Source organism: Bactrocera latifrons, unplaced genomic scaffold (assembly GCF_001853355.1).
Source record: "Bactrocera latifrons isolate USDA-ARS-PBARC rearing strain unplaced genomic scaffold, ASM185335v1 scaffold_44, whole genome shotgun sequence".
Taxonomy (NCBI): Eukaryota; Metazoa; Arthropoda; class Insecta; order Diptera; family Tephritidae; genus Bactrocera; species Bactrocera latifrons.
The window spans coordinates 1,688,629-1,703,584 of NW_017537090.1; the positions used below are offsets into that span (position 1 = coordinate 1,688,629).

General features: G+C 38.3%; 1 protein-coding gene across 2 annotated transcripts in view; it reads right to left on the reverse strand.

Annotated features, from left to right (window-relative positions):
* LOC108972943 (serine-rich adhesin for platelets) overlaps positions 1-8,832 on the reverse strand; it is a gene marked incomplete at its 5' end in the record, with an annotated part of 27,876 nt that extends 19,044 nt beyond the window's left edge. For both annotated transcript variants that reach the window (XM_018939895.1, XM_018939894.1), the window contains 2 exon segments: positions 7,274-7,435; positions 7,594-8,832. In XM_018939895.1, the coding sequence (XP_018795440.1) occupies positions 7,274-7,435; positions 7,594-8,832 (1,401 nt within the window).
* Between the last annotated feature and the right edge of the window lie 6,124 nt (positions 8,833-14,956).

Consider the following 14,956-nt stretch of genomic DNA (forward strand, 5'->3'; position numbering starts at 1 on the left):
TTTTTTATTTAATTATACATTGAACTATTAAAATTAAAATCTGTTTAAAATAAGATTTAAAATTGACTTTATAAACTCTTGCATTGTTCGGATCTTAAAGTCACATAATTTTAGGTTATTGCTTTCCGTTTGATTAAATTTTTTTTCATAAAGTCTTTTATATAGCGGATGATACTAAACAAGCGAAGAAAGGTTAGAATAATATAACTATTGAACCATGTGCACCTGTCGTGTCTGTTTATCTGTCTTTCTGTCTGGCTATACTATATAGCTTTCATACAAACTGAACGATCGCGATCAAATGTTTGAATCGAAAGCTTTGCCAGAAATTTGACATGGATTAGGTAGATTAGATAAACAGATGAGGCTTGCACCGCGACATAAGGTCTATTGTGCCCTCTTCTAAGTCACAACGACTACTTGACCCCAGCATATTGATAAATTCCAATATACTGCTAAATGCATGAATTAGCCTTTGTGCCTTTATCTTACGTCTGCAGACTGCTATGGAGTCAATTAGCAGATGTGCTGGAGTTTCAGGCTCCATGTTGAAGAACCGGCAATTTGCACAGGAAGCTAGACCCATTTTATATAAGTGCTGCTTGACTAAGTGTCCAGTGTAGAATGCGGAAGTTGATTAAATATTTACACCTAATGTGGTTGTAATACCCCATTAGCAACTTGGCGTGGCTCCCTGTCTACTCATTCTTCCTTTGTCTAAGGCAATGGAGCAATATTCGAAGAATATAGCTGTCATACAGACAGACCGATGAATATCAAAATAATTTTATTCAAACTATCGTCAGTATGACATTTCCCACATATGACATTTCCTCCATCTTTCTGGCAATTTGAGTATTCCATTTCAAACGAACTGCGTCGGCTTGGTTGTCAAGACTGAATCAAGCCAATTTTTGAAACTGTGCACATAAGGCGGGTGGGGCAAAATTTTCCAGCTCCTTCCAGCAAACTAGTTTTTAACCGCACTTGTAACATGAGACTGAGCGATGTTACTGTCTGGTGTCTAGCCTCAGTTTGCGTGTGTGTTTCGGTACATGATGAGTCGTTTTCGGAAGTGCTCCCCATTAATGATTTCACCCGGCTTTACAAGCTCAAAGTAACTACAACCAGCCACGGCCGCCGCTTTGTTGTTCTTCAGACGGGTAATTGCTATTTGAACTTCTTCATGGTCGGGCAATGTCCGCTCCATCGTCATCGATTGGGGAATCGGGTACACCATATCTTGGTGATATGCTTTGTTAATTTAGTTGGTTGGACAGGATGCATATATGATTCCTTCAGTTTAGGGTTGTCGTAATAGATCCATTTTTATTATCAGACATAAACCGATGCACAAACAGCTTATTTTGGTGGCTTTCGAACAGTATTTCTAACATACAAAATCGAACTTTCGTGCAACTTCTCTTGGTTTCAATCCAATTTTTTTGCTTTTGTATGTATGTGACTGCTTAACTCTATTAAGCGTTTAGAGCTGGATGCCAAAAGTTTCACGAGCTCTTCTTGTATTTGACAGCAATCTTCATAGAATAGTACTTCTAGTACCTCACTTTCAAACTTCTTTCTCATCCCAGTAGGTTCTTCGCCTTCCAAACAGAATCGCTACTTTTAAATCGTGCGAACTACTACTTTAGACATGTTCACTCAGCTAGTGTTTTCTCACCTTAAACTTCTACCAAACTATAATGACTTTTGGCTGCGGTTTCCTTTAAGGTAAGGTTTAAGGTAAGTAATGTTAAAAAAGCTAGACGCAAAAACACTCTTTCAGGCACAAAGTACCACCACCTATGGTATTTGAGTGAAAAAAACAGTATTGTTGTTGCTCTTCAAATTAATGAGACCTACTGAAAAAGACTTCAAGAACAGTGACTTCCCAATGCATGTTCGTAATATTAGAACAGTGGAATAATAATCAAGTTACTCATAGCAAACCGCACGAATATAGTTATACATAGATAAATATATAGGCGCCCTTCAAATACTGTAGATTTTTTTATTTCCAGCATTTTCAAGGCTCGATTTGCCAACAATCGCCTTAAAATATTAAACCCAATTTTTTTTTTTTTTTCGTCTCCAAAGAATCAACAACTGAAACTCACTTTTCGTTGCAAGAGCATTTATCTTTCCCTCAGTCTGGCCAACTGCAGTCATTAACTGTAATATGCGACGAATGTAGTTTTTTTGAACAAAAACAATAAAACACTAATTGCTACAATTTGACCAATTCTTCGACAAGTCATAACTGCCAGTCGTTCCCAAACGAAACTGATATATAGACACTTATGTACGTGCTTAAGTGCTTATGTGCCGTGTTGAGTGGGTGCATTACAGCAGGAGAATTCTTAGCACACAAGTTCAGGCAAATTAAAAGTTTATTTTAATTTTCGCTAATGCTTTTGCGCTAAGCATTCGTTAGGTGCTTGACGATGACCGCAAATGTACATATGTATATATATATTCCATGTACCTATTTTATATCCGCAGAATATGCTTTACATGCACGAGTTGAGTATTAAGTTTTAAGACTTATAAATTATAAAAGTCTGCGGCAACGCTGCAGGCGAAATTGCCCATAAAATGGAATTTCAAAAGCACAAAAATTAAATTAAAAAGCACAATGTGTTTAAATTTTTGGTTACAAATTGCAATTAAACGTACAATGACTGCAAGCAAGCGAAATGTACACGAAATGGACTTTATAATCACAGCTAACGGTCGGAAAGGCTTAGATTCCGTGAGGCATTTATAGCACAAGTTTCAGTAAGCAATATCTTTTCAGTTTGCTAAATAAATTTTGGCCCTTTATTGTACCGTTAAATAAGCTGAATTGAAACTAAATTGCTTTAAGTTAAATTATGACGAGTTAATTTACAGGGTAAGTCAGGATAAGTTAAGGTAAAGTATGTTAAGTCTTATTACAATGAAAGAAAGAAAGCAAATTAAACAAGGAARCATGTTGAATTCGGTTGCAACGCAGCTATAATACGCTTCACAGGTGCATTTTTGTAGCGTTAAATGGTATAAAAGGAACTTTTTCTTCATTTTAATTAGTCAGATTAAATGTCAGCTCCATATATGCTATAGCTATACGATCTCAACAATTTCTTTTGATTTTACAGCGATGCTTTTGCATTAATCTAAGTCTAATTCCATGAAGATATCTTGTCAAATACAAAAGTTTTCCATAGCAGTATCTGAGAGTGATAGGTCAGTTTGTATGGCAGCTACATGCTATAGTTGTCCGATCTCAACAGTTTGTCGGGAAATTGTAGCCTTACCTCAGAGAATATTCCATGCCAAATTTCGTGAAGATAGCTCTTCAAGTAAAAAAGTTTTCTATACAAGAGCTTCAGTTCGTTCGGTCAGTTTGTATGGCAGGTATATCTTATAGGACTCCGATCGCAACAATTTCCTCAAAGATTCTAGCGCTGCCACGAATAATTATCTGTACAAAATTTCATGAAGATACCTTGTCACATGAAAAAGTTTTCCATACAAGGACTTAAGTTTGATAGGTAAGCTTGCATGGCAGCTAAATGCTATAGTTTTCCGATCTGAACAATTTCTTCGAAAATAATAGCGCTGCCTTGGATAATGATCTGTGTCAAATTTAATCAAGAAAAAACGTTTCCAAACAAGGACTTGAGTTCGTTCGGTCAGTTTATATGGCAGCTACATATATGCTATAGTGATCTAATATCGACAGCTCCGACAAAAGAGCTCAAAAACTAAGGCTTAGTGCCTTATCGCATTTATCAGATAAAGATAGACGAACAGATGGACAGACGAATAAAACAAAAACGGGTATGACTAAGTCGACAACAGCACGTCTTGCTGATTTTTGATATATGCGCATATAATCTATAGGATATCCAACGTTTTTTCTGGGCATTAGATCCAAGGGTTTAAAGTATAAGATGGCGCAAAACTGAAAATGAAAATTTACCTTACGTAAGTTACGTAACGTTAAGTTGAATCCATCTTTAAGATGTGCTGAGCAAAACTGAGTGAACAGCTCAGCTAAATTGAACCAAGTTCTTGAAAGTATATAAAGTTCATGTGTATGTGCAGCGTTTTCCTTCGAAATTCAGCACAGCTAAGTGATGAGTTAACAGCAGATGGTGGCTCATCGCCTACTCACTCAGTGGGTCGCGAAACCACCCACCACTGGCGTCAGCAAAAATGCCACGACGTGACTTACACATTTATTTTGACCGAAAAATGGTTATGTACGTTTGTATGCTTATACACATAAATAATTTAATCATATGCAACGATTTGAGTTGGCAAATTGCATGCAATGACGGGCGGCTGTGACAGCAAACCATATTTTACTTAGCGATGAGATGAACGACTGAATTACAGTGTTTAGTAGGGCACTAAATTAATATTTTATTATACATATATAGTATACTCATTCTATACACATGTATATATATGACAAAGAACGTTGGTCAAAGCTGTGCGCTGCTGTTGCCGATGTCCAATGACATAGATGTTTTTATTCGAATCCTCTGCGCCGCCTTGTTTCGAGTGACTCGCTCTCTACTGGCTGTGCTGGGGATGCTACAGGAAATTTTACACACCCACTTACATGCATATGCATTTTAATATGATTTGAAATGCAAACTCTTATTTGAAATATGCATGAGCAATGAAATTGAATTCATTAAAATAAAAGCCGAAAATTAAAATTCTTTGAACACTGCACAACTAAATTTATGATTCAATTATTTGCTTGTAAACTAAAATATTAGTACGTAACACAACTCAGCTCTGATTGGGATTTTAAACGGATACTGTATTTTTTATTGCAACGGAGGTTTTAGCCATGTGTAGAAGTTCATGAAAGTGAGGAAAGTGCTGTGAGCGCCATTCACTTGGGAGCGGTCAAAAGAGCCAGGTCGTTTCTTTTTCAACTGTTACCTCCCATAGCCTAACTTTAAATAAGTCCTGCTCTTTGTGTTATAAAAAAAAATTATACAAATTACTACTTTCAGGAATTCAGAACACTTCAAACAGAATTTTTTAAAAAATACTGTTAAAGCACCTCTGCTGATTGATATCTGTATTAGCTTCCAAAAATGTTCATTTTTGTTTCAAACCATTTTTTTTTTTTTGCAATTCTTATAAAAGCCCGAACCAACAGAGCTTAAAAACCAGCTTTCCCCATCCTTTAACACTCTTTGACTATATTGTGTCGGCAAAATTTGGTCGGGTCGCTGTCTCAGCGCTTTGAATTTGTGCTCACAACAATTTTGTATTTACGAATGGCAAAAAAGATTATAAACTGTCAGGACCATAAAAGAACTTAATAGACAGCAAACATATCAAACTTTTTGTGCCGTTGTACCCTTTGATTTTAGTTGTCAACAATATTGCATTGATTGCAAACTTTGCGCAAACGACACAACTCGAATTTGAATGTGAGCTGAAAGGACCTGTAAGAATTTTGGGTTGCACGGGCTTTTCACTTAACATTTATTGAAGTAATAGTATAACCATGCACTAAGGGAAACTTCAAAAAAAGAAAGCAACATCGGGAAAGATGCAGATGCAGATAATTAAAAAAATTGTTATATGGGGAAGGGTGATCTCAGTAGAGGCACTTTTTTCAATAGCCTTTTTTCAGATCACACGTCAAACTGTTATGTTATTTTTGTTCAGTATATTTTCAGCATTTTGTCATGGAAAGTGAACAACGTTTACAATTTGTTCAACTTTATTACGAAAATTCACGTTCTGTAAAGAATGTGTTTCGTGGAATTCTCTGAACGTATGGTCAACAAAATCGGCCTACTGATCGTATTATTCGCAACACCATCTCCCATCTTGAGACCCAGCCTTAATTATTAGATAATATTCGACCGAAAAGTTTACGTCCAGCACACAGTGAAGAAAATATAGCAACCAAAGCGGAGAGTGAACCGTTTGGAGTCGATTTGGCGCCGTTCGCAATAACTTGGACTAACGTATGGGACGGCTTGGTGCATTTTACATAGAAATCTTAAATTGAAAGAGTACAAAATACAGCCTATTCAAGACCTGAATTGCTCGACCTTGCCAAGCGACATCGTTAGTTCTATGGATTCTTTAAAAGTTCCAAGAGGAGCCAACTTTTTCCAGCCAAATTTTGTACAGTGTGAGGTCCATTTCTAGCTCACTGGATATGTAAGCAAGCACAATTGACGCATTTGGACGAAGAGCAGCCTGAACAGATTCAAGAGCTGCCATTTCTTTCAGAAAAACAATGATTTGGTATGTATGTTGACCGCTGGAATCATTGGTTTGTATTTCTTCAAAAATGATGCCAGTTGACCCGGACTTCATGCAGCCAAGAGCTATTTTTTCGGCGATCAAACATCGTTTGGATCAGTGAGTATTAACTTATTTTAGCACAATGATAACCGACTATTTGATGCCTTGAATTGAAGCTCGTGATCTCGGCGACATTTGGTCACAACAAGACTACGCCACTTCCCACACAACGCATCTCTCAATGGATTTATTGAGAGGAAACTTCGGTGAGCAGGTAAATTCACGTTTTGGGGCGGTTGATTGGCCGCCAAGAATCTGTGATGTCACACCGTTAGGCTTTTTCCAGCGGATGGACCAGACGTAACAGCGGCCAACATTTTAAAGAGATAATCTTAGAAAAATAAATGGCAAAGAATGTTCTTTCGAATGATAATAAATACTCCTCTTTAAATTTGAAGCTTCTGTGTTTTTCCTTTAGAAAAGTAGGAAACCTCGAAATGGTTCAACTATTATTTCCTAGCTACACATTTCCTATCGGGTACGTTCAAATATTTCTTTGTAAAAGTATCGATTTTACTCGCGCAAACTGTTCAATATTGCTAAAAGTAGCAAATAACATTGAAAACTTTCCGAAAAAAGATGTCGCTAAAGAAAAATTGAACTGATGAGGCTTCGACTCACAAACTTCTTAACGCGCAAATGGCGAATCTTTCAGAAAGAAAACCAAAAGTGCGAATTACGGGAATTGACAGCAAGCAGCAAAGGGAGCTGGATACTCAGGGAAAGAAAAATAAAAATATTTAAACTTATTATCGCGCCAGAAATGCGGGGGTTCTGAGGGAAACTGAAAAGTAGTATATAAGAAAATAAAAAATTTAAATACAATTTACGCTAATGCGAAAATTTGCCCAAATTGGCTGCAAAATGGTTCGAAAAGAAATCTTTTCTGACATATTTGTTTGAGGTTGTTGGTGCTTTAATAAAATTGAACACTCACATTCTTTATTTTTATCCATCGCCGGCTGCAATGGACTAGAATCGACAATCGCCTTCGGTGGTGATTGCCGCGCATCATAGCCATCGGAATTTGCGCCATCATCACTGCTAATACCACCACCGCTGAGGAATGATGCCGCCGCCGCATTCAAGCGTTGTTCACCTGTAACGAGCCGAATGGAAAGACGAGATGAAAAGAAGGCAAAAGTCAACAAAAACAACGCGAGCATAAAATATATTTTTTTATTATCTCACAATGCCATCAGCGGCTTTACGCGCAATCACTATCGACTGGCGACTGAGGCGACTGGGGCGACTCACCTTCTGACATATCGTCGTATGCTTCCTGCAACAGTATGACGTCTTGAAATGTGTGCTCGAAACCCACTTTACCACTCAGCTGCGTGGCTGTCAGGAGCGCGTTACACGACGTCTCCGATATAAGCTCGAGGGTGGTTGCTGTCGAGCCGGGCGATGAGAATGCTGCCAATAGCGATGCCGAGCCGCCGGAACAGCTACTCAGCGAGTGCAACGAAGCGGATTTGGTGATTGTCTTCGACTCGGTTGCGTTCGCGGTCGCTAGCGCTGCGACGGCTGTCGAAAGCGTTGATGTGCACTTGTCGCGTGCCTTCACCACCGACTTGACAGCCGATTTTACAGCAGCTTTTGTCGCGGCGCACTTCTTCCCCGTTTCAGTTGTGGCCGCAGCGTTGACGGATTTCTGTTGTACACCGTTAACGGTGTTGGCGGATTTCGTGGATGTGGCCTTTGATGCGACGTGCGAAGCCTTCGCACACGTAGACGCTGAGTTGGCGGAAGACGTGGAAAATTTCGCCGAATTTGAGGATGAGGAGGAGGAGGAAGAGGAAGAGGAACTGCTGCTACTACTACTACTACTGCTGTTGCTGCTGTTACTCTTGTGACTCGCTGTCGACTTCTTCGACGAAGCTACCGAGCAATTCGATGCTATCGACGATGCTGGCGAGGCAGACGACGAGGAGGAGGATAAAATCGCCGAGTAACCGCTGCCACAGCTCAGCTGTGGTGATGTGATGCTTTTGCTTTCGCTGCTTTTGCTGTGTCGCTTCAAGCTATTGCCGTTACTATGCTGCAGCAGATGGTTGTGTTGTTGCGGCTGTTGATTATGATGGTCGTGGTGTAGATATGGCAGTTGTGTATGCAAATGGTTTGTGGTGTCGACAGTAATGGGTGTCGTACAATGGCTTACGCTCTTTGCGATATTTATAATGGTGGTGTTGTTGTTGTCGCAGTTGTTATTTGTTGTGCTGTTGCATTTGCTTGTTTCGGCAACTGTTGCAGTTGGCAGCTTGGAGATCTCTGCCGCTTCGTTACTTGATGCGTCGGTTGTTGTCAATACAGCTGCTGCTTTTGCCGCTACTGTTGTTGTTGTTGTGTTGGTGTTTGTTGTATTGTTGCCGTCACTGCCGGCGGACGCTTGAAACCAAGTTGGGAAGCTACGTTTGAGCGTATCAATTAGATCCTGATCGAGCGTTAAACGCCACGATACAGGGCCGCCGTCCACGCCGTGCTGCGTAGACTCTGTAGGAAGAAAGAGAAAACGAGAAAAGTGAGCATTAATACATTTATGAGTGTCTGCTAAATGAGTTTAGAGAAAGCTTTGATTTTTATAGTCACAAAACTTCATTCTGTTGGGTCTTGGGACAATAGTTTATATTATTAAATCCAAACAAAGGAGAAAATTGAAATAGGCTATAAAACTTTTTGATAATATTTAGCGAGATAGGGATTAATGCCTAATTTTCACTCTAAAAATCTATGAACTTCATGTAGAAAAATTCAGTTTCGAAGTCCATGAGGAGTAGTCATCCTTTAGGTCCTTTAGGGATTCCTAAAACCTAACAGTTCTTAATTGTTTGCTTGATGCGTTGCTCTTCACACTCTAATTTCTTAGCCCATTATGCAGACAGTGACCAGTGAGTATTCCGATCATCTTTCTAAAGTCCCTTCTATCGAGTGCCAGAAGGATTTTTATATATTTCCGCACTTCTGCCAAGATTGTTATAGTCACTTTATGGATTCGTTCATGTTTTCCACTATCTCATCTCCATCGATAACTTTATGTAAAAGTGAAACCGCTTGCTTCTGACGGCGCTCATTACTGCTCTGGTGTCCAAGATACTTCTTACCGATTAGTGAAGAGAGTTTAAAGCATTTATTGCTGCAGATTGTCCACGTATTTCAGCTCTGCAGGTGCTTGCAGGTGCTGGCTCTGCAGCTTTTCCAATAGCACCGATCTCTGCTTGTAATATGTGGCAACTTAAAAGGCTACCTTATGCCTAACTCTGGACATAAGATTCCTGCACTAACGGCGGACTCCATTTTCGAGCCAGCCATATAAAGTCCAATGAGTAGTTCATGTCGATACTCGCAGTAAACATTCTGAAGAGTCTTTGGGAAGACGGTATAGTTAAACGACACTGCCACAGAATCCTCAAAGTAAATTGTTGGACATTTCGTTCATAAATTGACAATGTGAGGTACCAAAACGGATTGGCGTTCTAAGCTGTCCAAGTGAGATTCTTCTTAGGTCCTAACCTAATACTAACCAATAGATGAATAAAACAGTTGAACGCAAATATTAAAAGAAGCACATGCGCTGGATTAGTTGGTGTAGCTGTGAGCCTAAAATCGAGACAATGTGCCGTGTCTCACGAACAGAGCTGTGAAATTCCTTCAAAGTTTTTCCACATTCACCGCGTTTTGTGGATTTAACTCTCAGCGATATATAATATTACTGCGCTTAGACCTCAAAGGTATAGTCGCTGGCTCTTCGCCAAGACAGAGATCCGTTTTAAACCAAAAGAGCAATCTCGCTAGCAAATTGTTATAGACAAGTTGGAAGTTTGACACAAACGGTGTATTTGCCTCAAAGACAACCATTTTTATGAATATAATCATATTCGAAAATTAATTCCTTTCTTTAAAACTATTTATACTTTTCATCTTCTCTGAGACATAGGAAAACCCGTTCAGTCCTCCACAAGTATTACAACGATTGATACATTTTCTACTTGAACTAGATCGCTTTGATCTATATACAGCCATCTTTGACTAAAATCATTTAATGTAAAACAAAAAAAAAACAAAAAAAAATCATTTTACGGCAATTACAAAAACAATTACGGTTGCACGCATATTTGTGCAACATTTTATAAGTCGTAAAGGCACACCGAAATTCCTACCGACAACACTTGAAAGCATGCCACATATCTCTGCGTGCATTTTTCGAATAATCGAAATAATTGTGTGCGGCCTTTTAGAGAAATATAAAACTGCTAACGATTAAGTAACAGCGATACACATGCAGAAATGTTGAAAATTTATGTTTGGCCAAATAATTTCACAAAGGCCGAGCGCTTTTGTGAGTGGCAATCAAGTATGAAAAAATCGATAAACAAATAAATAATATCACGCGCAAGTATTTCATTCATCATCTCTATAAATTCGCGCAAACATGTAAACGCACATACACAGACGCATTATTTATGCTGCCAATCAAACTTTTAGTGGCAGCAAAGCATTTTTTAATTGGAATAGTTGAAATATTTATAGTTTCTCACAGTTCGTATGAGTCAGAAATTTAATAAAAAGAGAACTGTATATACATATATATGCACATACATGTATGTAAAGGGTGATCCATTTCGAGGTTGCCTACTTTTTTAAAGAAAAAACACAGAAAATTCAAATTTCGTTTTTGAAGAAATATAGACCGATACAAACCACAGCAAACCGTTGGTTTTTCTGTATGAAATATGACAACCCTTGAATCTCGTCAGGCTGCTCTACCTCCCAATTGAGCCCTTCAAGCCAGAAATGGGCCACATCGCTGAACAAACATTGGCTTGAAAATGTCGGATCTTCCAGGAACTTTTCAAGACCGGCTTCAGTTCTTGCACAAGCTGTATTTTCAGTCAACAAAGAGGCTATAAAAAAGTACCTCTACTTGGATCACCCTTCATTGGTCAATCGTGATGTATAATAAATTATTAAAAGCATTTCTATAAACATCCCACTGAATTCAATAAAGATTCTTTACAAATATTATTAAATAAAGCTTACGCTTGATTTAAAATGTTTCGATGCATATAATTGCAGAGAGAGATTTACTAAAAACAGTTGACAAAGAGAAAGCGAAAAAATTGGAAAATATTTATTGCAAAGTATTAAAATGACCCCAGTTGAAATACTTTTGAAAATAATTAAAATTAAATTGCAAATAATTAACCCTTAAATAAATTTAATATTGACTTTTCTCATGATTGGGGAAATTTTATTGCGGACTGTAAAATATTATTTGCTTAGTAATAATTACGGACAACCACAAGCAATGCTAATAAATTAACAGGAGATACTTGCTTCACTTTTTTATGCTTAAAAATATGTTATAATAAAAATAGTAGCCTACTTTTGTGCGCGAACCGAAAAGAAAATTGCAGAGAGATTCAACGATTTTTTCGGAAGCTTTGATAAATATGTTTCGAGTAGTTAAAGGGATAAAATGTTTTCTACTAAATCATCAGCAGTCATTTCCAATAGCGTTAAGAGCTTTATTGGGGAAAAACTTATTTAACCGCCGATTACATGGAAAGTTGTGACTTTCAAAAGCCAAGAAAATTAAATTATTTTGCTCATAAGTATATATTTGAAAATCTTCTCCAAAAATTGTTTCGAAGCTATAAACGTATTTGTGAAAATTTTTAAACTTAGAGCAGAGAACTGGTATTTTGGAAGAGATGATTTCAGAGTCGGTGAGCAAAATTTTTCCGAAATGCTGGAGTGATCGACTTGAGGTATGAGATGTACAATTATATTTCGAAGGAATAAGATTTTTGAAAATAATTTCAATTTCGAGACAACAAATCGTAAATTTTTAGAAGAAAGACTTTATTTGGGAGGCCGATACTTTTTTAATAATTATATTTTTTTTGTCATGTGCTTCTTTTAATATTTACATTCAACTATTTTATTCATCTATTGGTTAGTATTAGGTTAGGACCTAAGAAGAACCTCACTTGGACAGCTTAGAACGCCACCCCGTTTTGGTACCTCTAAATTGGATTATAAGACCCTTACTGATCGACAAATCGCTTTCAGCCTGCACCAAATTTGTTGGGACTCCAAGTAACAGTTTCGGCTGTCTTCTGGTTAGCCGAAGTTAGGATTACCGGAATGCTTCAGCTTCAGTCTTCTGATTCGCCGAAGTCAAGATTACCAGTCCAGTCAGAACTCCTAAAATAGTGGCAGATGAACTTTGCTCACATAGTTAAGTAGTTGCCTTGCGTTCTACTCTAGGCCGGATAGACCTCGCAGTCGCAAGGGAACTGGTCGTCAACCAGCGGCTGCTAAAAATACGCGAGACGTCCAGTACTTGAATACAAGTCGCAAATGGAGATCCAACTCAATTATATTCTATTGTTAGCGGGACATGGGTGCCCTCTCTGGCTAGCTCATCGCCTTGTCAGCGATTCCACTGTGACCAGGCACATAAATGAACCTAATAGCTTGATGAAAGCTTAGCGAGTTGCCGCTCTGCTGTCGGAATGAATGATAACTTCCTTGAAAAAAGCTGCATTCGTAGCAGTACGTCTACGGCCTATTAAATAGCAGCCACTTCTGCCTGAAAAACACTGCAGTGAGTCAGGAGCCTAAAGCTAAGATTGACGGAGAGTTCCCTACAGAAAACTCTCCCTCCGCCCTTCCCTGCTAGTTTCGATCCATGCGTGAAAAAGCGCACTGTGCTACTTCTAAAGCGACTTCTCTCGATCCACATCTCCCTTATCGGTATGTGAGTAGAGAATAAGTCGCCACGAGTGGCTTCGACGACACAGCATTTCAGCATTTCGAAATAAGGTTAATTATCCTTAATTGACTCAATTAATTAGATCACTTTATAGGATAGGATAAAAAAGAGTAGTTTTTTACACATTTTAATTCACTAAAATATTTATAAGCCATTTTACTATCCAACTATACACTCCTCAACTCCCCTTAAATTAAGTAAGTCAACTCAGTGAAGGGAAAATTTATTTGAGGACATACAGAGGTCACTCCTGCAACTCATATTTCCCCCGAGTGGCAACTTGAGCACAGAACAAAAACCAAAGAAATGACTTTCCAAAGAACAAGCCATGATGCACTTCAAGCTATTTATAACCGACTGTATATACCGTTATGCAGCAACAAGTTGCCTTTGGCAGCAAGAGCTAAGCAGACGCACATAAATATTTTATAGCATTGAAATGCCAGTAAAACCACAAGCAGCAAATTAATTTACTGCTCTTACATTGTCGAAGCTAACTTTCACCACAATCAGCTCGTAAAAACAGCGAAGTTAAGCAGTCGAGGTGGACGGGACGTGGGGTCTGCCAAGAACGCAGAGAAGAAACTAAGAAACTGCAAAAGAGCTAAAACTTGCGGTCGCCGGTCATTTATACGCTGATTATACGCAATGCGAGTTTCGGCAGCAAAAGGGGAAGCAGAAGAGGAGATTAATTAAATTTGCCGCAACTTTTGTCCGGACAGGAAAGCCGAATTGCAGCGAACAAAAAACAAAACAACGAGAACTAGAACAAAAGGCATTCAAAATGATAAAGATACAGCAGAAGAAATCCAGCTAAGGTATTTCGTGGTTTCTCTATGCTGCTCAACCGCTGCGGCTAATTAGACGGACAGACAGACCGAGCAATATGACATGCCAATGCCGACTAACCGATGCTACAAATTCTAACAGCACCACAAACCACCAGCAAATATGTAGTATGTACCTTGGACTGAGCACTTTCATAAAGCTTTGAAAAAAAAAAAATTCAAGTTGTAAGTCATACCCGCCACAACAGCGCCCACTGCCGTGAAGCAATGAATGAATTTGCAGAAAAAAGGTAAAACTGAAAATAAAATAGTATAAATAAATAAAACACTAAAAAGTTGAGGAGAAGTCTGTGTGTAGCAAATCAAAATATTTTCTTTTACACTGCAGTCGCAAAGAGTTGAGCTGTGGAACTGAGGCAGGCGGCTACTTGAAAGGGAGCTGCCGCTTTTGCTGCCAGCGCTGTTAGTTGGAACTGTTACGCTTCAATTGATTTGGGTGGATAATTTATGTGTGTTTGATAAAATAATAAGCGCTTAATCAGGTACTTGTGTGTGGACGCGTCGCACAGCACAGGTGGGCAATTAGACAAATATACTAGACAGACATTTAGCTAAGTGATGAAGAGCAGCTGACAACGTTCAGATAGTGTCAGACAGTTGAGATTAGGGTGTGCACAAATTTATGTGAACGAGTAAAATTACTTTCCAACATACATAGAATATAAAAATTAGGTCACTATGAGCAAACATGTTGTAATGAATTAAGCAATAAATTTTTATTCATGTTCTATTATTAAGTTTTTCTTCGCCTGTGAACTTATGAAAAGTGATGTTACGTTATTTTGAATTTTAGGTGATGATATGTACATATATTGTTTTTAATAATCACCTTAATTACGTCTAGTCGAATATTTCTTTTTCTATGTCCATTATCATGCCAATAGCAACTGAACAATTAAAAAAACATTTTACGGCATTACAATCTTAATTGGTTTTACACAATTTATTGACACTGAGGTGTAATCGAAACTTAATTAACAAGGCAGAGGGA